We start from the raw sequence: 20,566 nt of genomic DNA, 5'->3' as shown, positions 1-20,566 counted from the left end.
TTTCGAATTTTAATATGAATTCGTGATGAAAAGGAAAACCCAATAATAATTGTAGAGATATATGCTTATGCAGAAATAAAGAAATTACTAACCAATATTTAAGTTTTCGTAACAATTTTATTTATAAAAAATACAAGTACAAGAAAAAATGTGAAAATTCAATAATAACAATATTTAACGCAAATCCGTTTACGATCACTCACTCATAATCGAATGATAGTCCGCTTCCTCTCGTATTTTGGTCAATCCATTTATCGAACCTTTGCGACATTTCAGTTGTTATATAATTTTTCCAATCGCCTATTTCGCCCTTACGTATAAACTGGATATCCGCATAAGCATTATTAGTCATTTGAACGCCGTTACCATTGATATCAGTTTGACTTAGTAGCGGTTCCAAATTCACTGCTGGATTCTTTTGCATTTTATCAAATTTAAGATGATCACAAATACGTCTTAAGTCCGTTTCGGAAATTTGATAATCTATTTGCAAGAATTTTGCGCATTTTCGTACAATGCTCGGTAGATCACGCTTCATATCCTCGTATTTCAAAAAAAGTACATTTGGTTCGGTGCTGCGCTTCCAAAATGGCAATACATGTTTCCAATATGATCCAATTGGTGCGCTTTCATTAAGAAACAGTTCGAGGAAATCTTCAAATGTCCCCTGAAGGCCATGCATTAGTTTACAATAATAGTAGAAGGAGACACACAAGTCTTTCGGGTTTCTTGCCGTGTAAACAATCTACAAAAATGCAGTACATATATATGTAATATACAACTGCTAGATATTGTCAAAATACCTTGGCCTTTGAATTTTCCAAGTCTACGGGTAGTAAATGCCAAGGCAAATGTGAACGTGCAAATCGAGGTCGCCGCATCTTGCGTACAACATCAACGGTATCACCCAAAGAATTTCTATTATTTAATTACATATTGCATATACATATATATATATATACATATATATATATACGTGGATATGGATATGGATATAAAAGGTGTATTTCTAAGAAAAGGTTACTTACGACACCCACTCGTAATGATCCTCACTGTACAATGCTGACAATTCGATTAGAGGAGCACGCAACTGTTGCATTTGCTTCGCTTGCTCATAGTTTAAATGATTGCCTAATAGCCAAACCATTTCTTGGGCCCATGTCGAACCGGTACGTGGATACGACACAAGCCAAACATCATCTGTATACGTTTTCAGATTTCTAATCGATTCCCCAATATTCATAAATTGTCGTGGCAGTATTACATTTCCTGGCGAGACGTTTATAAAACAATTCTTTTTAGGGAACATCGCGTCAATCCGTTCAGCAATGGCTTTATCCAATTCTTGATATTTCAATTCCATTTTCCTTGCAAATCCTTACACGGTGAAGGTGGACACAAAAGTGTAAAGTTTAAATAAAGGAAAATATCAAAATTCGCAAATTAAAAAAAAAAAAAAAAAAAAGCAACCGTTTGCTTCAACGTATCATGGAAAACTACATTTTCTGGAAAAATTGCAAGAGCTGTTTAAGTTTTATTGAGTACACATTTAGTGAAAGTAAAAGTATTTCTTGTTTGGCTGAAGAACTAAGTTCATTGGCTATACATTAAATCTGCAATCAGTGACTATCGTTACTGATACTGATGCTATGAATGAAACTCTCTTGACATTAAATTATATATATATATATATATATGTATACAATTGTTAAATCGTATATATATGCATACTCATACTTGTGCTATACATATGCATATAGAAATTTGAAGAAAAGCGAATTTTTGACAAGATTTTATTGAGAATAGATTATTATATATATATATTAGAATTAATATGAATTCGGAAAGGAATTTCGGAAAGAGTGCTCGCGTTCCCTCTATCTCTCTCTCTCTCTCTCTCTGTTACAAATAATTGACATTTGAAAGCCTATTGTCAATCAGTGTGATAAAATAGGGAAAATTTTAGGGGCCTTTTAATTGTACCTTCGTCGATCGCTTTATTCTGTAAGCCCTGAATTAAAAAAAAAGGCAAAGTATTCAACAAAGTTTTCAACAACGATTTCCGTTGTACTTGTTGTTGCTGGGTTTGCTTGCAAATCGAAAAAGACTATTAACGAAGCTTGAAGATATGGTATATAGTCAGACGTAGCAAGATTTGATCTCAATTTTGAAGATTTCGTAATCGCCAATAGCGAAAAGTTGGCGTATTTTTTGAGTAACCATTCAGCAAAGACTTTTGGGGAAACGGAGACAAATCGGTTGAGACTTGTAAGTATGGTTTCTAACCCACTTCACCGAACACCGTAAGGGGAACGATTGAAAAAGAAAATATTCCCAGTAATAATTTCTTAACGATTGTCTAAAATAGTCGGGGATACAAGACCATTCGCGATAAGATTGCGAGATGCTCTTGAATCTCTTCTTCTTTGTTGAATTTGTAAATCGGACTCCTGATACGTAATAGGCAGCTGCCACAATGGCACAACGTAGCAAAAATATCGTTGTTGTCTGACTTGACTGAATTGAAGCAGGGCTTGCAAACGCTTTCGCAGATGCCTGCAAACCGGCTTGACTATAGTTTTCCAACCTTTGCTTGTGCTGCTCACATAACTGTCAAAACTTCTCTTGCATGTCTTAAGACCTCATTCTCGACTGACGAATAACAAAAGTAAATTCGACTTGTTCCAAATAATGCTTTCAGCCCCATTATTATGCAACCTTAAAAGATATGCTGCTGGATTGCGGAGGGTTTTCGATCTTCCTTTGCTAATTGTAGTCTTCTTAGAGCGTCTCTTTATCTATTTTTTCTAGGCTACGAAGAGTACACAAAATTTCCACTCTCTTTATAACAGACTATGTCTGCAAGTATCGGTCGGAACATCCCCTGCTTTGCGATTTTGGGGCAATATAAAATATTTATTGCCATAGAAAATCTTGAAACTTTTATTAAAGCTAAAATTGGTCTTTATATACGCAAAACAAGCTCATATCAGTTCCAGTTTCAGAATGCCGGCGTGCGTTCGAAACTCAGTGTTTCTAATTGTAACTTTTCTGAACAATTATTGATTAAAATTGAAGATTTCAATTTGATTTCGAATGTTTCGGTTTTAGGGTTTTGAAAATGTTAAGAAAAGATCAGCTAAAGGTGAACCGCTTTAACGGAAATGCAATGCACCGAGGAGGGCACAAAATTGTTAAATGATCCAATGAGGCTTGTAACGCTTCTAAAATTGCGCTAATTAAGACAACGACAAGGCAAAATAAATATCATAGCACTGTGGCGGTAAGTAATTCAAGCTTCATCTTAAGCCTAGTACAGTTCTTTTGCTTGTTTACATTCTTAGCGAAGAAAGAAAAGAAAGTAGGTAGGTTGCAATCGTGAGCAATTAAACCATTTCGTGTACCAATACTACTTTCATAACTAGTAATGCATGTATGTTCAAGAGCAGCTTCACACATAAATAACTGGCTAGAGTTCCATACTTTAGGTGATTGTTGTCAGTAAATTTTATTGCTTCAAATGGCATGAGAAGCGTAAAACAATTGAGAGAAATATTTACTCTCGTTATAGTTTGAATTTTCCACTCACTACACTACACTACATACTCTTCACGTTTGAGGATCGTTCTTAAAATTTCAACAAATTGATTGATTGTCTTTGCACTCAATTTGTAACAAGTGTGTTTTTCTTTTCTTTTCTGTAGAGAACTTTGCCGTATACTATACCGGTCTTCTCGAAATTTGCCCAAGAGTTATAGAAAAAAACAGGCTAAGTTCAATTGAGATACAACATAAATGCATATACGTATACATATATATATATATACGTACCTACATATATTTAAGTATAATTTCTCTTTGAAAAGTTACAAATAAATGGAGCATTTTGTACGGACGAGCAATCAGGTTTTGAGTGTGAAAAAATATGTCTAAGGAAGAATAGAATTATTATTATTTTCAATTTAACAATGAAACGATCGGTTTTGCTTGTAGGCTTACAAAGAATTTAACAATTTGTAAACTCAACAGAAGAAAGAAAGTTTTCTCGAAAGTCGGACGTACTAAGCGGTTGTTGTATAAGATCTTACAGCTTATTTCAAAGTAAAAGAAACTTATATCGCACGCGTACGTTCACGTAAAGCCAAGCTAAGCCTAAGACTAGAAACAAAAGAAGAAACAAAATTAATTCAACGAATAATTGTGAAAGTTTCTTGAAAAAAAAATAAAAAAAAATAAAAATTCAAAAATTCAAAAATTAAATTATTAATAAAAATACTAAATAATGTGGCCAGCAAGAGTAAATGTTGTGCTTGTCGTGGTGTGTATAAATCTTTCTTTAGGTTATTCAAGCCAACAAGGTAAGCGATCGTCTGAAGACGAATCAAATCCTTTACTGGATATGGCTTCGATGTTTATTCAGGAGGCCTTCAGCGGTCAAAACAATAATGCCGCACGTAGCGATAGTAATGGGGCTGGTCTAGCCGGCGTTGCTTCCTTGCTTGGCTCCCTTATGCATGCGAATGCGGGAAATGCGGGAGGGCAAAACACCGATGCCGGTTCGGGAGCTATGCAAATTCTCTCGGGTATAGGCACTCTTCTAGCCAACGCCGGTACCAGCAACGGTCGTTCAAGTACCACTGGCGGTTTTGATTCATCACTAATTGGCAACGTTTTAGAGATGTTCACACAGCCGAATGCCAATGAAGGAGACAACGATAGCCAGGCGTCGGCAAAGAGCAAACGGAATACGGATGGATCGTTTGATTTCAATTCCATTATTCAAATTGCCTCTGCTTTTCTCAATCAGGACGGTAACAGAAGCCATCAAAACCGTGAGCGGCAAAAGCGTTCTATCGAATCAAATAACGAAAGCAATATACAAAACGGAAATGGTTTAATGGAACTGTTGCCGTTAATTATGCAAGCGATTAATTCATTTAATGGTGCAGAAGGTCAACACGTCCATGAAAAGCATAGAGGTCACGCCTGGGTGTTACCACCATTTCTAGAACACATTCATGTGTTATGGGACCATTTTTCCAATTCAGAATTGGGTGAAGCATTATATGAGCGATCCGGCGTTAATCAAATTTTAAAAGTGCGTTATATTTAGCGAAAGAAAATGTTTTTTTTAATAATTTGATAATAAGTAATCCATGGAGATGTGCTTTCTTTGCTCATTCATATTTGTTTAACTTCTTCAGGGATTTAAAGACCGGAATGGAAAATTGGAATTTAATAAATTATTCGAATCGTTGAACAACCAATCGTTTCGCAGACGCTGGATAAAATCAGCTACACTTTATTTAGCTGACTGGGCCAGTTATCTGGCCAATCCCGACGTTTACTCAAGGTAAGTGAAAGAAAATGTAAAATGTCATTCAGCAGCTCTCATAGTCTAATTATCGATCGACACAAATTTTACAACAAGTTTAAGCCTTAAGTACGTCAATGACTTTGCTAACTTCACTTGTTGACTTGACTTATCTGCAGATACTCCGCTCATGCACCTACATCATTCCAATGCACAACGAACCAAGGCGAAGAACAAGAACGAAGAAACAAGCTTCGACTAAGGATATCTATCTGTCTATCTGTATTCAATGTGCGACTTTCTAACCATATGATAACTTTATTACTCACTCCAATGAATTTGGCTTTTTCTCCACATTTCGTTGCTTAACGTTATAACGAGTAAACATATAAGTAGTTGGATAGGAGACCGGTTATTTATTTACGCGAGCGGTTTGACTATCTTTTTCTTACAGTCTTCGCTTAACAGTATTGCTTCGTTACAGTAGGAAGTTTCGTGACACACTTTTTGCTTTCATTACGGACGCTTATGTATTCTTTCCAAGTATAGTCTATTTAATCAATATACTGTAGAAGTTATTTGATTAGTGAACGTACACATACACACTTACTTTACATAAATAAATAAAGCGCGTTAATGTGGCGTTAAAATGGTAAAATACCGTTATACACTTAAATCCGTTATCCGTTGAGGACGCTAATGTCAAGATCAAGTATACGTATATATATATATATATATTATTCGTCTTGAAGTTGAAATTTGAGAATTTTTCGAAAATTCGAAAGTTGAAGTATTCTCTTCTCCGCTGATTACTTGACAAAGCAGATATTCAGAAGGAACATATATGCCGGGACCCTATTGCAATTAAGTGAGTTTCAAGAAAATCGCACTTTTTTATATTCTCTCTCAATTAATGAACTAAGACTATTTTATTAATACCATCATTTTACTCGATGCCTGAATCGACAGATTTTTCTCGTTCTATCTTTTATGGGTGTTGTCAGAGATATTCTGAATGTGTCGTACGAATTTATTAGCACAAGTGTTTAAAATTCGTCTTTCTTTTTGCGTTATCTAAACAAGTGCACGTGATATGAGCAAACGTGTTTACATAACATTCCACATCAGTCAGCATTTTAAAGTCATTTCCCGACCTTGCTTGAGTTTTCGTTAACACAACATTCATAAAAAATGCCTAAATTCCAGGTATTTCCAAACTGCTCAGCTAATGTTTAATGGTTTTCTGAAAGCTCAGGGATATCCCAAGAGTACCCATTTCGATCCTACACGTCCCAGCGAGACTATATCAAATCTGATCGATTATATGGCTAAACATCATTTGAATGTTAAGATCGATTCGCGCCAGTACGTTAAACCTGCGGTCGGTTACTCCAAAGAACTACTAAAGCTTGGTCAAGCAAGAGGTCTTCTTCAATTTAACGCCACTGATTTAAGCAATAAATTAACGGACACTTTAAATTTAGAGGTAAGTTCAATTGCTGAGTAATGATGCATTAAATATTCCCATGTGTTATGTATTTTTTTTTTTTTCAACAGGTTATTGAACCGGTTCTGAAAGTTCATCGTGCGTACCGATATATTGCAAAACAACCGCACTGCGACCGTTACGTTTTATGTCAGTTAAATACTCCAGAACAGTTTACAAGGGATAAAAAATCGAATGCTCTTATCTCGGGTGTTAGCTCAAAAATTCTTAAAGTTGGTAGCATAGGTGCTGCCTTTTTTATTAGCACCGAAACTGAAACACCATTTTGGACCCTGCTAAATGTTATTAATGCAGCAGCCGATTGTGACGTAAGTATCTTATCTTATAAAATTAAATACGAAGAGTTTGAATTTTATCGGCTCGGATTAACCAACCGACATGATCTAACCCTTGAACTTTTTATCAACTGATTTGAAGTTTTTCCTCAATCCCTCCTTTCCATTAATCCATAGATTAAGCTAGAAATGACAATTGTTTCCCTTAATTTGAATTTATTCGTTCTAACTTTTTATTCTAGATTAAGTACCCTGTCGATTGTAATGGTTTTCACGAAGGTGAAGCTAAAGTGACGACAGAATATGCACATAACGAATTGTAAAATTGGAAAATAAATCATCTCTCTTTCGGCGTAAAATCTTATTATAACTAAACTATACATATATATATATATATATATATATACATAGACATAGTGTAGTAATATACTTTATCAAATTTAATTTATTAATAAGAAATCTTATAATTGTGTGCTATTGTCTTTATATATTGAAATTTTTGGTTAATTACGCAAGATATACAAAAAAGACGATCATCTTTTTTTCGATCACTTTTCAATGTTACTTTTTAGTCGATTTACTTAATTAAATTAAATAAATTTAATATTAATAACTTTAGATAAATACATTAGCGTTAATTTTAAAGAAATGAATTATTTTTTCATATTCTTGCATATCCAGTCCATGCCTTCCTAAAATAGCAAATAAATTCGAGTTATTGATTCTTGAACAAAGAACAGCGTTCCTACTTTAATGCCTGTGCCCTCAAGTGCCGAACAAGATTTTATTTGCCAGGTGCGATCTTCTAAACGTACTAAGCCAATTGCCTCGGCCACTTCGGATGATGACATAGCATTTGGTAAATCCTGTTTATTGGCAAATATTAAAAGAGGAACCTGTTTTAAACGATTATCCATCAGCATTTCAAAGAGTTCATTGCCAGATTCCGCCAAACGTTCACGATCTGTGCAGTCAATTACATAAATCTTTATAAGAAAACAAAAAAAAAAAAAAAAATTAAACGTATATATAAGAGAAAACGTTAATCTAATTAGATGCTCTCAACCAAAACGTCTGTGTTTGCAAAGTAGTTTTTCCAGTATGGTCGTATCTTCCATTGGCCACCAATATCCCAAACATTTAATTTGAAACCGTCAGCGGCTACTGATTTGATATTAAAACCGGCTGTTGGCGTTACCTAGAAGAGAGTATAAGAGAAATGTATTTAAATCATTCGTGATATCCCTGGCTTGGGGACTGTGTCACGAACCGTTGTAATTTCTTCGTTCGCCAATTGCTTTAGAATGGTTGTTTTCCCAGCATTATCGAGACCAAGTAATAAAATTCGAGCTTCGGTATCAGGATTCGGTCGAAGTTTGCGTAATAAAGCAAGAAGCCCCTAAATTGAAAGAAAAGAAAAACAAAATTGAATTCTACTTAATGTAAATAAAATTTTCGAATTAAATCTTTAACACAACGAATTGAATTTTCTTAAATAAACACTAGTAGCCCGTGCTCATCCCCTGTTTTGACTGGCAACTAAAGGAAAAGTAGCTTAAGGTGTCGTCAATCGCAGCGCAGTGATCAGACTAATCGATATATTATCTAAGGCGTGGCTATGAATTGGGATTGGATGGAATCGGGTCTAAAGATTTTGTAAGTATGGACAATTGAAACGACCTCTAGAGAAAGTAAATAACAGTGCCCGAAGTGGACATCCAACTTTCTCACACAAATCAAGAGCACATGTGCTTTCCATCCTGTAACAGTAAGTATTTTAAAATATCTTGAAATGTGACGCCAATATGGCAAAATTGTATAAATATTTTGTCATTATATTGTGTTTTACATAAATTTTTTTTTACAAATATATATAAAAAAAAAGGTGTTAATTTAAATAGACGATACATTATGCCATAAAAAATTATAATATATAGCAGCATCACACACTCTCACGCACACATTACACATTTCCTAAAATATACAACGCTGTTACGTTAAATGCATTTAATTAGTTTTGCTTTATTATGAAACTACGTTGCTATGACAATTATGACAAAAAAGAAAATATTACACAAAGATCCATTTCGTCAAATATAATTGTAATTACTACAAAATCTCTTTCACTAATCGCATACCATAATTAATTTATTTAAAAAGACTTTAATCTACTCGCTACGTGTATGATCGTCAAGTGCGGGTGCTTTTCAAAACAACGGGTTATTGAAGCTCAATAGTGTCGCTAATTTAACTCTCGATAACTACAACAACATTCCACTTGCAAAGTTCGATATATACTGAGAGCGCTTTAAATGCGAATTATAAAGAAGAGAAGTTAGAAGCGAGAAGTACACACATATAGCTTATATCGTATACGCATAAAACATATAAAAATGATAGTGAGCGGCTTTAATGGCTTTCGACAGTTCGGAGGAAGGCGGAAGTTACAAAAGTTTGAAGGTAATTGCTTTTTGCATAGACTTGTAATAGTTGCATAATGCGAGGTTCCGCCTCCTAATAGATACGGAAAGCATACCTGCTGACGATGCTTCAGCAGATATTTTATTTTCATGTTCGTGGAATTGCACGACATTCGCTTATGGCAATAATTTATATCTAAAAGGCTTTTTTGCTGGAAAAACGAATAATTTTAGAAAATTGACAACTAAAGAAAGTATCACATCTTTGGCTATAAATGATCGTTTCTGTTTAGTATTGCTGAGCAATGGGAAGCTTTATAAGTTGAGACTTTCTACAAATAGCGAGTTAGAGGAACTTACTTTTACACCTGATAATCACATTGTGCCACAAAAGCGTGGTATTTTTGGAGAGTGCAGGAATGCAAGTTCACCTCCATTGGAAATAGAATTTGTAGCTTGTGGTAATAATATTACCGTAGCCATTAGCAATAAAAACGTAGTGTTTAGCGGTACTACTCAAGTTTACGAATTTCCTCGACATATGCATACCAAGGAATTGCAATGTGGCTTTGAACATGCAGTTCTTCTCAACACGAACGGTGACATCTATACGTGGGGCAATGGTTTGTAAGTGGTCACGTTAATATATTGACAAGTTACTAAATTTATTTATTTTAGAAGAGGCCAATTGGGACAGGCAATCCTGGGTAGACATGAAACTCCTTCTATAGTAGAAGCCTTAGCAGGTATTAAAGTGACTGCCATTGCTGCAGGAGGTTGGCATTCAGCTGCAATTTCAGCGTTTGGTGACCTTTATACTTGGGGCTTTAATTCAAATGGCCAGTTAGGTCTACGTGTTTTCAAGAACTCGTCATCCCCTATAAAAGAACCAGCCGTGTACCCATTGCCGCAAATCATAGATCTACCAACATGTAATTGCTCAAAATTGAATTCGAGCCTTCCGTCCTGTCCACCTATTAAGGTTGTAGCTGGAGGACGTCACATTATAATCGTAAAAACCTGTGGCGCCTTATATGGCTGCGGTTGGAATGCCCACAACCAATTAGGCTTAACATCTGCTCGCGACTTTGTCGATAATTTCCAGTACGTCGACTCTATATCAAATGATCTGAAGAAATTTAAAGTCTATTGTGGCAGTTGGTGCACGATAATAAAAAAATAATTAATAAGAATTATAAACGCATTTGCTAATGTTTATATGATCAGAAATACCTTTTAATTTTAAGTTTAATTTTATTTAACAAACACTTTTTATCTATTGCAAGAGGAATTACTCATGAGTACTTATGTGTAATACGTAGCCAACGTTGTATGTGTATAATTTAAAAACAATCTTAGCCAGATAAAATTGAAGCCAATTGAAACCGCATTATGCCAATTATGATCTCAGACATGTCTTGCATGTCAAGCATGTAAATGTACCCGGAATTAGAACAATAAACACACAAAAGACTAAGTAGAATGATAAATATACAAAAAGATATACATGTGTGTAATAAACTTTTACTTTACTGTTTTAAAGCACCTAAGCTGGGTACATTATCCGAAGCTGAACTGCAATCATTTAAACTGAGATCAAAACTATTTTCACCACTTGTGCCAGTGACATTAGTTAAACTGGAATCGTTATTAGAACTGGCCTGATCAAAAATGCTAAGATTTGGTAGGGAATTGTCATCATCCTCTTCGCCATCACCCTCTATATCGTTGGTATCACGGTCACTATTTTTATTCATATTGAAATCATCGTCCAAGACAAGCAATGGTACACTACCTTCATTATTGTTTGCTTTCATCTCGAGGAAGTTGGAATTGTTTCCTGTTGAACGATCTCTTTCAAGTACTTTATCATTGCACGCTCCGTTCAGGTTAAGTCTACTTAAGCTTGGTAGCTCTTCTTCATTATAATTGTCCGTATGATCGTGATTACTCCGCTTTTCAGTTTGCAGTTTATTGGGTTTTGTTAAAATGCTTAATAACGGTAAATTAGGATCAACAAATGAATTATTTGTCAATGGAGCTGGTGAGCTGGCGTCCGCTTTGCGTTCCGTATTCCTCAGAGTAGACAATAAAGGTACATTTCTTTCACTTTCAATTACACCTTCGCCATGTAATGGTTCGGCGTTTTGTTGTATAGGGTATCCGGTCGGGCTACCATTACTAACATTTTTATATTTTTCAAAAATGCTCAATAAAGGTAAATTAGAATTGACTGCAAACTGGGCTTTTGTGATGGCATTTGCTTTATCCTCTTTATCGGTAACCGTTGTTTGGCTTTTCATGTTCTTTTCACTTTTCTGTACAACGTGATCATCATCGTTAATACTTGATAAGTTTCCGTCTATTGTTAGCTTCCTATCAATAACTTCTTCAGTTTTTGGCTTGAAAGGCTTTTCAAAAATGCTCAATAGTGGCAAATTAGAATCCAAGGTATTTTCATTTTGCCTATTAACGCAATCCTCCTCATTTTTCTGGAACGCATTGGTTTGCCTTCGTTCTAAAGCATCGACATTTCGCATGTCTTTGTCGTCATTTCTTTTGCCTCTAGGTTTCACTAAAATACTTAAGAGCGGTAAATTAAGAGCTGATGTGCTTGGCGACATCAGTTTGGACACAGTCTGACCATTTCTTGGCGATATATTTTGTTCATTTGGTGCGGCGGTGTTAATATTTTCATTTTCCTCATTGTTGACAATTCCAAGCGTTTGTATTGAATTTTGTTGCTGAATTTGAAGCCTTGACGATTTTAATAACCTTGGAGGTGGCTTAGGAGGGACACTATCAGTTGTTGTTAGATTTTTGTCATTGAAATACTTGGTACAGTAATCTTTATTGTTATCCATTAAACTTTGATCATTTTTGTTCAACATCTCAGTTGTAGGGTAAAATTCGCTATCGAAGACCATGTCCTCTATATCCTTGAAAATTTCACTAGGTAACGACGTGTCCGCAATTTTCACTGCAGCTCCTGTTGTTGGTCGCGGTAATGGTTCTGCAAATCAAATTAACATCTTAACGGATTAAATAATACCGGTAAAGTGAATATGTGTAGAATCTTCAAAAAACTTCAGATTAAATTTTTTGTTTTTGAAATTTAGAATTGGACAGGACTTGAAAATTTTACTATGTGATGCAAGAGGCAGACAGACGATCAGTTGCGTCTATGGTAATTATCAGAGTAAGTAGATACGAATATAGAATTGCATCTGAAGTTTCGTTCAATTTTATTATTAATGCGTTACCTTTTAACAAATCCTTAGCTAGAAAATTAGCAGCTCTGATAAGTTTGGCTTTCAGTAGGAGATTCAGCAAAACTCCCAAAGTTGGACGTTCGTGTTTACGTCCCGACGTACCCCATTCGTCGAAAAGAATTTCGGAAAATAGCCTCGAGTCTCCGTGATATTGGACGGCATTCTGGATAAGCCGTATGTGGTCATTATTGTATTTGCGCTCACTGATAGGAAGAAATTCTTCCGCGTCAATCGACTCATCTGCATTAAAGCTTTCGTTGTCAATTTTTTTTGGTATAACTTGTATCAGATCAAGCCACCCCTCGTTGTCATCCAGAATTAAAGACAATTCATAAGTGTCCTTCTGATGCAAATGCCTTAATTCCGTCTCACGCGAATAACACGACATTTTCTATATTTGTTTTGCTTTATGTGAGCTTATTGGTTAAAGTATGTGGTTCTCTTGGTTTACTCTTCCTATGCAAATAGTTCAGGGTTACTAAATGCTGACTTGCTTTAATATTGGAAGTCATAAGAATCGTTACTCTGTAGGGTTATAGAATTCGCTATAATTTGACAAAAAAATTAAACACATTGAATGTATTTTTATGAAATTTCCTTTTATAAGATACAGTCCGTATCACTTTTTACACTTACACTTACAATTTATTTTGGCCGTATTCTCAACTTCTACGTTCTTGCCGGACTAGCTCTCCCTTCTACAAACATTCTATTTATATACATTTTTACAAGCACTATACCTAAATTTATGGTTTTATTTCTAATCCCAGCCGGCTTTTCGCCTAATCGTTTTCATCGGCCTCCACCTGCGTGACGCGCCTGCGAATGCGCACCTGTCTGCTTTTCCGCTAATCGTTTTCATCGGCCTGCAGCTGCAGAAGCTGCCTGCGAATGCTCATTTGGTTTTTCCTTCTTTAGGGAATTTATTATTAGGAAAAATTACTTAGCTGAAATTAACTGGATTTGGGATTTTCGTCACAGTATTATATATTTGCCAGTAAAGGATGTTTTATGCATTATTGGATGTAATACTGGAGGTCGTATCCTTTAGGTGCAAATGTCAGTATACACGAATACGAATGAAATGGATGAAATGAAAATATGAAAGCTCAATATTTTTTATATATACACTAATTTTTGCATTTCCTTTATTCCTATTAAAATTAGTTAAATCTCATGCTAGTCTATCCATCACCTGTTACCCCTACAAAAAAACAAAGCTTTCCTCATTTTTTTGTTTCGTTCTCCTATGGTTAAGTTGCTCTTACGTTTTCGCTAATCAAATAAATTATTGAAAAACTTAAATAGTAAACTTTTTTGTTGTTGTTGGTAATAATAAAAAAAAGAATTAATGAGAGAATATGTGCTGTAGTTGCTATATAATTATTAAAATTTCTTTTAATACTCGAGCTTAGGTGTGGTTTGAAAAAAAAATCTATATGTTCGCACTCAATTAATTTTTTATTTTTGTTTTTTGTTTATTATATAAACAAATGTTTTTTATTTAATACTTAAAGACTTCCTTTTTATCGGTTATATATCAATGCGAAACTTTGCTAATTAACTCAGCCTGAAACGTCTTCTATTCGTTCAATAAAAGTTATCTTTGCTATGAATCAAGCTGTCTAAGCTGAGCATGAACCGTTGAATATGACAATGGCTTAGCTCTGACAAACAAATTTCCTTGGAAATTTGTCTTTACCTGCTATTGAAGTCATATGCGTCATTGCCTGCTTCAAATGTACGGCATTTTCGTAACCTTTCTCTACATCGTAGCGAACATAATTAAATGTTTTTTAAATTTATATAAATTATTTTTCAATAATTTCCCATTTCTGTGTTCCTATGAAAAATGTTGTTTGATTCTGTGTCTTAGCACATCTTACTAGCGCGGATATTCTATGAAAAGTAATTTTTTATATTCTCAATCAACAGTTCTTTTAAGAACCATAATAAAACTTACTCATCGCTTACTCATTCTTTATTCTCTTTGCAGGAGTAATTTGCTAAACGCTTAAAAGTGCCTCTATTTGCGGTAAAATACTTAGCTATGGTCTTTTGGCCATTACCAATTTTGGCAGCTGCTTTTATTGCTGTTAGAGCTCAGGGGACCGATCCTCAAACATATCAACCTCGTTATAATCCCCAGTACACGAACATACAACAACAATCGCAACAAAATCAACCTGCTACCACACAATATGATAATCCACTATTAACCACCTTACAGGAATCGGCTCAACAGCAACAAGGAGGTAGTAGTCTTGGTGGTCCGCCCAACCAAGGAAACTACAATTACAACTACGATAGCAACGTGTTAGGTGGTGGTAATCAAAATTATGACCCCTTTAATCGTAATCCTGGTTCGGGTAGCATAACCTCTATAGGCTTGGGTTATGTGGACAATTATATCAACGAAGATAACTTTTGCCCTGAATATTGGATAACATTTAGGCAAACATGCTATCGCTTCGTACGCTCGCCGAAACGAAATTGGCTGGATGCTAAGAAAATATGTACCGCCTATAACGCTAATCTGCTTAATGTGGAAAATGTCGAGAAACATTCATTCATTCTAAAACAATTGATTTTACAAAATCAGCGTCAAAACCGATTTTGGATATCAGCACGGCAGACTGGCCCCAATAGTTGGGTAAACGATGACAATACTCCTTTCGTAATGATCGAAGACTCATTTTCGTTTGGCGAGGAACAGGCCATTGAAAATGAAGACTTACACGATAATCGTTTCTTAGTTCAAACCGAATACAATCGTAATAATCCGAATCCAAACCAGTATTACAATACGATACCGGGATCAACAAATCGTAATATAAATACCGATTATAGGAATTATGTGGGTGAGTGAATTGAGCGAAAGTAATAATTAATTCAATATTATTACGTTAATTTTAACCCTTAGGTTCTGGCCAGTATGGTGAACATAATCTGCGCGATCGTTTGGTGTATGCTTTCTCTAAAAAACATGATCGTTGGATGTTCATGCCGGCATATGAGAAAGAATTAAATTTATTTATATGTGAATCGCATTTTCTTCACAATCCCGATAATATAAATATCAAAAATGACGACAAACGCCCCTTTCATTATGGTTTAGATATAATGGATTTTGAGAAAATTCCAAGAGGGCCATATTTTGTCACACAACCGAACGACACTACTTTTGATACAAGCAAAAATCGTTTGATAAATGACGTAAGTTTGAGCTGTCTAGCCGCTGGTTATCCAACGCCCACTTATCGCTGGTTTCGAGAAATTTATGTTAATGATACTTTAGAATATCGGCTGATAGATCCTTTGAAAAACGAGCGCTATACCCTATCGGGTGGAAATTTGATAATTTACGATCCCAAACAAGCTCTTGATCAAGGGGCTTATCATTGTGTGGCGGAAAACAAGTTTGGACGAATACGTTCAGAAAGCGTTAAATTAAATTTCGGTTATATAATGGAATTCAATTTGAAGAGATCCGCTGAAACTGGTGATATGAATTGGGGCAAATCGATATTCTGTGATCCACCTCAACATTATCCTGAAATCAAGTATTATTGGTCTCGCGATTTTTTCCCAAATTTCGTGGAAGAGGATCAACGCGTCTTCGTGTCACACGACGGTGCCTTATATTTTTCATCCATCGAAACTGTGGACAGAGCTAATTACTCATGTACAGTGCAAACACTTGTGTCCGACACTGGTCGTAACGGGCCATTCTTTCCGCTTCGTGTCAGGCCTAACAGTAAGTTATTTAGACGGAAAATAAACCACATAGTCGAATTGATATATTTTGAATTTTGTGGTTATGTTAAATACAGAAGCACCCTTCGAAATGTGATTAACTAATTGTACCTTGTTTATTTCGTAGGTAATTACCAGTCATTAATTTTTGCGAATTCATTCCCGAAGGTAAACTAATTTGTCAACAATTAAGAGAGTGTTTCAATCTTCCCAACTGTTTCATGTTTAGGTATTTCCTGAGGCTCCTAAAGCTGGCGATGAAATTCGATTAGAATGCTTGGCATTTGGTTATCCAATACCCTCATATAATTGGACACGAAAAGAGCAACCATTACAACGCAATGCCTACACGACCAACTATAATCGAGTTTTGATTATACAAAATGCAACAACAAACGATAACGGGGAATATACTTGTACAATAGCCAATTCCCGGAAAGCAGATGAGAAATCCGTTTTCATCAATATTCAAATGAAGCCTGAATTCACCATACCATTGAAGGACAAAGTTAAGGACTACAACAGTGATGTCACTTTTATATGTGAAGCCTCTGCTATTCCTGACGCAAACTACACTTGGTTCAAAAACGCTGAACATTTAAATCCGGAAAATATTGATAAGGATCGTTTTATAATACAGGATAATATTTTAACTATAAAATATTTGGATGCGGAACGCGATGACGGCATGTATCAGTGTGGGGCCTCAAACCAATTAAAAACTGCGTATTCATCGGCCCAGCTTAGGGTACTGTCTATGAAACCGTCGTTCAAAAAACATCCTTTGGAATCAGAAATTTACGCTGTAAATAACGGTAACACTACTATTGTATGCGATCCCGAAGCGGCGCCACGTCCAAAATTTCAATGGAAAAAAGATGGGCAAGTGATAGGATCTGGAGGGCATCGACGAATACTTCCAAGTGGAACGCTAATAATATCGCCAACTTCACGAGACGATGAGGGCGTGTATACTTGCCTTGCTTCTAATCAGGCGGGCTCCGACGAGTCAAGAGCACGTTTAATAGTCTTACGTAAGTAAATTGCTATTGCATAGAAGTTAAAAGACTTTTCCATTTATTTCTTCTTCTATATAAACTGCAGAGGAAATGCGTTTTGTGCAGACGCCACCGCTGCGAATTACTACACAAGTCCACGACTTGATTTACCTGCAATGCGACGCTAGTTATGATGAACTTTTAGAAGTTGCGTATGTATGGAAACATGACGGTGAGATTCTGCAAAATAACGAGGACGGTTTAGAGAAAATTGTAGGTGAACACTCATAATACGATATACGTTACATAAAATCATTAATGGCGTTTTATATTTAAGATCATTGATTATAATCGTTTAACTGTACACAATGTAACTATGCTAGATGGTGGGGATTACGAGTGCGTGGTCAAATCTTCCGTTAACGAAATCTCAGCTAAAACAAATGTTGTAGTAGAAGGTGCTCCTGGGGCCCCAGGTGGTGTCCAAGTAGTAGATATTGGAAAAACGAAAGCCCTTATAGAATGGATGGATGGTGCGAATAACGGACGGCCTATACGTTATTATAATATATTAGGCCGCACTAATTGGAATCGTACATGGGTAAATGTGTCAACACATGTGCAAGCACATGAAATTGACCGTTACACAAGTAGACAGCAAGCCGAAATTTCAAATTTAACTCCGTGGTCATCCTATGAATTTAGTGTTGCCGCAGTTAACGATTTGGGTATAGGCACGCCTTCTACTCCATCTCCTATTTATAGCACACATGAAGACAGGTAGGATTTATTATCAAGAGTAACCCATTGCTTTATCAATTTTTTAATGCCAGGCCCTATATTGCTCCTAAAAATGTGGGTGGAGGGGGCGGTAAGATTGGCGATCTGACCATTACCTGGGATCCTTTACTACCTCAAGAACAGCACAGTCATGGTATATACTACAAAGTGTTTTGGCGTCTGAAAGGCAAATTGGAATGGGCTTCCGAAATTATTAAGCGTCAAGACAATATAGGAATGGCTGTAGCAAACATACCACTTAATAATTATTACACTGAATACGAGGTTAAAGTGCAAGCTTTAAACAACGTGGGCAAAGGACCAGAAAGTGAAGTAGTAGTTATATACTCAGCCGAAAACATGCCTCTAGTAGCTCCTCAAAAACCGAAACCTCACGCTTTCAACTCGACCGCTTTCAATGTTACATGGGAGCCGATTGAGTTAACACGCGAAAATATAAGAGGAAAACTTATAGGTCACCGCGTAAGTAATATTTATACCCAAAATTATAAATTGGACTAACGATACGGATATCATCTAGATAAAATACTGGAAAACTACGCAGGAAGAAGAAGATGCGGTGTATTACTTATCACGGACTACACGTAATTGGGGTTTAATTGTAGGTTTGCAACCTGATACCTATTATTTTGTTAAAGTAATGGCATATAACGCGGCTGGAGAGGGACCAGAAAGCGAACGAGCCGAAGGTAACGTTAATTATAAAGCTAATTAATAGACATACCTCCGTAATGTAAAGGAAATCTTTAATTATAGAGCGCACGTACCGTAAAGCCCCACAAAAGCCTCCTTCATCTGTTCATATTTACGGCATTAATCCTTCAACTGTGCGAGTTGTTTGGCGTTATGTTTCACCAGCTCAGGACGAAGAGCCCATTGAAGGGTATAAAGTGCGGGTCTGGGAAAGTGATCAAAACATGATCACGGCCAAAGACACAATTGTAGCAATAGGTCAAAAATTGGAAACATATATAACTAATTTGACTCCAGGAAAAAGTTACAATATGCGTGTTCTAGCCTATAGTAACGGTGGAGACGGCCGCATGTCTAGCCCAACCATACGTTTCCAAATGGGTATGTTCTACTTCTGATCAAAATTTATTTTTTGCTTAATTTACGCTTATTCTTCCTCCGCTTTGCAGGCAAGACCACTTTGTAATTTTGGTAATTAGCTCACGTTTTTTCTTACTCGAAAGTTAACAAGTTGCGATCAAAAAAGTTCACCTTATCGGTTATCAAGTTCGTCCATTCCACTAATTTTTTAGGACTTATAGTAAAACTAAGCGTAAAATAAATTTTACAAAATAATATTGAATATATGTAAATAAAAAATCGTCACAAGTTTTGTAAAGATTGTTTCCAATTTATTTATTTAAATGAACAGCTCAGACTTTTAAAACTTGGCAGGAGCGCTAATAGCAAATTGATATTGGGATTTTCTATGTATGATCATTTAATAGTGCTCCTTAGAATGTGCATGACCATCACATATAATGAGAAAAAGCCACCATGCCCACATTATTATCGACATTTAGTATGTATCAGTTTTTATGATAAATTTGGTGGATGTAAAAGAAGAATATAATTTTCTTGCCTGTCTACATTTATTCTACTTTAAACAATTGCGCGTAAGTCCACGAAATCCAATAATTTTGCTAAAGTTAATTTTTAGAGAGGAAGACGCTTAACAAAATTGGTAAATGAAAGCAAAAAGGAAAAGCAGCAGAAGAACGAGTGTGGCACATGCGTCAGTAAAACAAATCGTAAAAAATTTCAGTTCATGTTTATCTATGCCTATAAACATTTCTGGATATTGTAGATAGTCAACATCTTAAATTTAGTAAAGATTTTCTTATGACCACATATTTAAACATTTTGAACCTTGTTCTTTGAATCCTCTTATGTAAATGTCTGCTTCCCACCATTCGTTTGTTTTATATAAGATATTTTTGCATTTATTAGAATCGCTATCGGCCTCAATAGTAGCCGCATTGTCTTCCAAGTGTAAATCCATGAAATCCTTATATACTTGCAAGTCTTTGCAGCAATGTAAACTCGATGAACTTGTATTGCCTGTATGTAATAAATGAATCTGTACATCTTTACAGCTTGGAGGCAAAGTACAAAACTCCTTAGGAATTATATCAACCTTAGCATTTGACATCGTCTTTAAATCTATTATTTGTTTCGAAATTTCCAGTTCTAAATATATATTAGTAGGAT

General features: G+C 35.6%; 6 protein-coding genes across 13 annotated transcripts in view; 3 read left to right on the top strand and 3 right to left on the bottom strand.

Moving 5' to 3' along the window:
- Nucleotides 1–175: 175 nt before the first annotated feature.
- Nucleotides 176–5,750, bottom strand: LOC119634415 (luciferin sulfotransferase). Its single transcript, XM_038028564.1, has 4 exons — nucleotides 5,644–5,750; nucleotides 1,029–1,377; nucleotides 804–918; nucleotides 176–745 (listed from the first exon to the last, which is right to left on the bottom strand). Exons 1-4 carry the CDS (start codon nucleotides 5,669–5,671, stop codon nucleotides 200–202), a joined length of 1,038 nt encoding a protein of 345 aa, XP_037884492.1. The 5' UTR covers nucleotides 5,672–5,750; the 3' UTR covers nucleotides 176–199.
- Nucleotides 3,993–7,482, top strand: LOC119634413. Its single transcript, XM_038028562.1, has 5 exons — nucleotides 3,993–5,098; nucleotides 5,205–5,353; nucleotides 6,521–6,800; nucleotides 6,872–7,129; nucleotides 7,339–7,482. The coding sequence occupies exons 1-5, from the start codon at nucleotides 4,283–4,285 to the stop codon at nucleotides 7,417–7,419; spliced, it is 1,584 nt and encodes a 527-aa protein (XP_037884490.1). The 5' UTR covers nucleotides 3,993–4,282; the 3' UTR covers nucleotides 7,420–7,482.
- Nucleotides 7,483–7,541: 59 nt separating this feature from the next.
- On the bottom strand, nucleotides 7,542–13,530 carry LOC119634411 (ADP-ribosylation factor-like protein 3). 6 transcript variants are annotated; one of them, XM_038028560.1, is made up of 5 exons: nucleotides 11,312–11,390; nucleotides 8,367–8,495; nucleotides 8,163–8,294; nucleotides 7,846–8,082; nucleotides 7,542–7,788 (listed from the first exon to the last, which is right to left on the bottom strand). In XM_038028560.1, the coding sequence occupies exons 1-5, from the start codon at nucleotides 11,315–11,317 to the stop codon at nucleotides 7,750–7,752; spliced, it is 543 nt and encodes a 180-aa protein (XP_037884488.1). In that variant the 5' UTR covers nucleotides 11,318–11,390; the 3' UTR covers nucleotides 7,542–7,749. The 6 variants fall into 6 exon arrangements, with proteins under 6 accessions (XP_037884488.1, XP_037884489.1, XP_037884487.1 ...); XM_038028561.1 differs by lacking the exon at nucleotides 11,312–11,390 and adding an exon at nucleotides 9,235–9,322; XM_038028559.1 differs by lacking the exon at nucleotides 11,312–11,390 and adding an exon at nucleotides 9,171–9,215.
- Nucleotides 9,476–10,986, top strand: LOC119634414 (RCC1 domain-containing protein 1). The gene is made up of 3 exons (XM_038028563.1): nucleotides 9,476–9,556; nucleotides 9,618–10,143; nucleotides 10,195–10,986. Exons 1-3 carry the CDS (start codon nucleotides 9,490–9,492, stop codon nucleotides 10,697–10,699), a joined length of 1,098 nt encoding a protein of 365 aa, XP_037884491.1. The 5' UTR covers nucleotides 9,476–9,489; the 3' UTR covers nucleotides 10,700–10,986.
- A 555-nt stretch (nucleotides 13,531–14,085) lies between the features above and the next one.
- LOC119634866 (contactin) lies at nucleotides 14,086–19,647 on the top strand. Of its 3 annotated transcripts, none has more exons than XM_038029274.1 (11): nucleotides 14,086–14,117; nucleotides 14,785–15,649; nucleotides 15,712–16,545; nucleotides 16,672–16,712; nucleotides 16,774–17,578; nucleotides 17,649–17,815; nucleotides 17,880–18,322; nucleotides 18,376–18,805; nucleotides 18,864–19,032; nucleotides 19,100–19,417; nucleotides 19,486–19,647. In XM_038029274.1, exons 2-11 carry the CDS (start codon nucleotides 14,839–14,841, stop codon nucleotides 19,500–19,502), a joined length of 4,035 nt encoding a protein of 1,344 aa, XP_037885202.1. In that variant the 5' UTR covers nucleotides 14,086–14,117; nucleotides 14,785–14,838; the 3' UTR covers nucleotides 19,503–19,647. The 3 variants fall into 3 exon arrangements, with proteins under 3 accessions (XP_037885202.1, XP_037885203.1, XP_037885201.1); XM_038029275.1 differs by lacking the exon at nucleotides 14,086–14,117 and adding an exon at nucleotides 14,135–14,203; XM_038029273.1 differs by lacking the exon at nucleotides 14,086–14,117 and adding an exon at nucleotides 14,299–14,696.
- A 167-nt stretch (nucleotides 19,648–19,814) lies between these two features.
- The window catches only part of LOC119634721, a 1,667-nt gene continuing 915 nt past the window's right edge, over nucleotides 19,815–20,566 (bottom strand). The window contains 1 exon segment of the mRNA XM_038029048.1: nucleotides 19,815–20,566. This exon segment is cut by the window's right edge and continues 4 nt beyond it. Within this exon segment, the coding sequence (XP_037884976.1) occupies nucleotides 20,196–20,566 (371 nt within the window). The 3' untranslated portion in view covers nucleotides 19,815–20,195.

The sequence above is a fragment of the Glossina fuscipes genome, unplaced genomic scaffold (assembly GCF_014805625.2).
Source record: "Glossina fuscipes isolate IAEA_lab_2018 unplaced genomic scaffold, Yale_Gfus_2 3, whole genome shotgun sequence".
Taxonomy (NCBI): domain Eukaryota; kingdom Metazoa; phylum Arthropoda; class Insecta; order Diptera; family Glossinidae; genus Glossina; species Glossina fuscipes.
This window is presented reverse-complemented; position numbering and strand designations above follow the sequence as displayed.

Excerpts from the sequence above, each read along its gene's own strand:
- LOC119634413 (XM_038028562.1), top strand. The coding sequence starts at position 4,283 with ATGTGGCCAGCAAGAGTAAATGTTGTGCTTGTCGTGGTGTGTATAAAT. Across the intron at positions 6,801-6,871 it reads CGGACACTTTAAATTTAGAG|GTTATTGAACCGGTTCTGAA; the intron begins GTAAGTTCAATT and ends TTTTTTCAACAG. Across the intron at positions 7,130-7,338 it reads ATGCAGCAGCCGATTGTGAC|ATTAAGTACCCTGTCGATTG; the intron begins GTAAGTATCTTA and ends TTTTTATTCTAG.
- LOC119634415 (XM_038028564.1), bottom strand. The coding sequence starts at position 5,671 with ATGTGGAGAAAAAGCCAAATTCATTGGA. Across the intron at positions 1,378-5,643 it reads AAAAAGCCAAATTCATTGGA|GATTTGCAAGGAAAATGGAA; the intron begins GTGAGTAATAAA and ends TCACCGTGTAAG. Across the intron at positions 919-1,028 it reads GATCATTACGAGTGGGTGTC|AAATTCTTTGGGTGATACCG; the intron begins GTAAGTAACCTT and ends ATTAAATAATAG.
- LOC119634414 (XM_038028563.1), top strand. The coding sequence starts at position 9,490 with ATGATAGTGAGCGGCTTTAATGGCTTTCGACAGTTCGGAGGAAGGCGG. Across the intron at positions 9,557-9,617 it reads GAAGTTACAAAAGTTTGAAG|ATACGGAAAGCATACCTGCT; the intron begins GTAATTGCTTTT and ends GCCTCCTAATAG. Across the intron at positions 10,144-10,194 it reads TATACGTGGGGCAATGGTTT|AAGAGGCCAATTGGGACAGG; the intron begins GTAAGTGGTCAC and ends TATTTATTTTAG.
- LOC119634411 (XM_038028556.1), bottom strand. The coding sequence starts at position 13,176 with ATGTCGTGTTATTCGCGTGAGACGGAATTAAGGCATTTGCATCAGAAG. Across the intron at positions 12,530-12,779 it reads AGCTAAGGATTTGTTAAAAG|AACCATTACCGCGACCAACA; the intron begins GTAACGCATTAA and ends TTTGATTTGCAG. Across the intron at positions 8,496-11,049 it reads AGCTTAGGTGCTTTAAAACA|GGGCTTCTTGCTTTATTACG; the intron begins GTAAAGTAAAAG and ends CTTTCAATTTAG.
- LOC119634866 (XM_038029274.1), top strand. The coding sequence starts at position 14,839 with ATGGTCTTTTGGCCATTACCAATTTTGGCAGCTGCTTTTATTGCTGTT. Across the intron at positions 16,546-16,671 it reads GCTTCGTGTCAGGCCTAACA|GTAATTACCAGTCATTAATT; the intron begins GTAAGTTATTTA and ends TTTATTTCGTAG. Across the intron at positions 18,806-18,863 it reads GAAAACTTATAGGTCACCGC|ATAAAATACTGGAAAACTAC; the intron begins GTAAGTAATATT and ends GATATCATCTAG.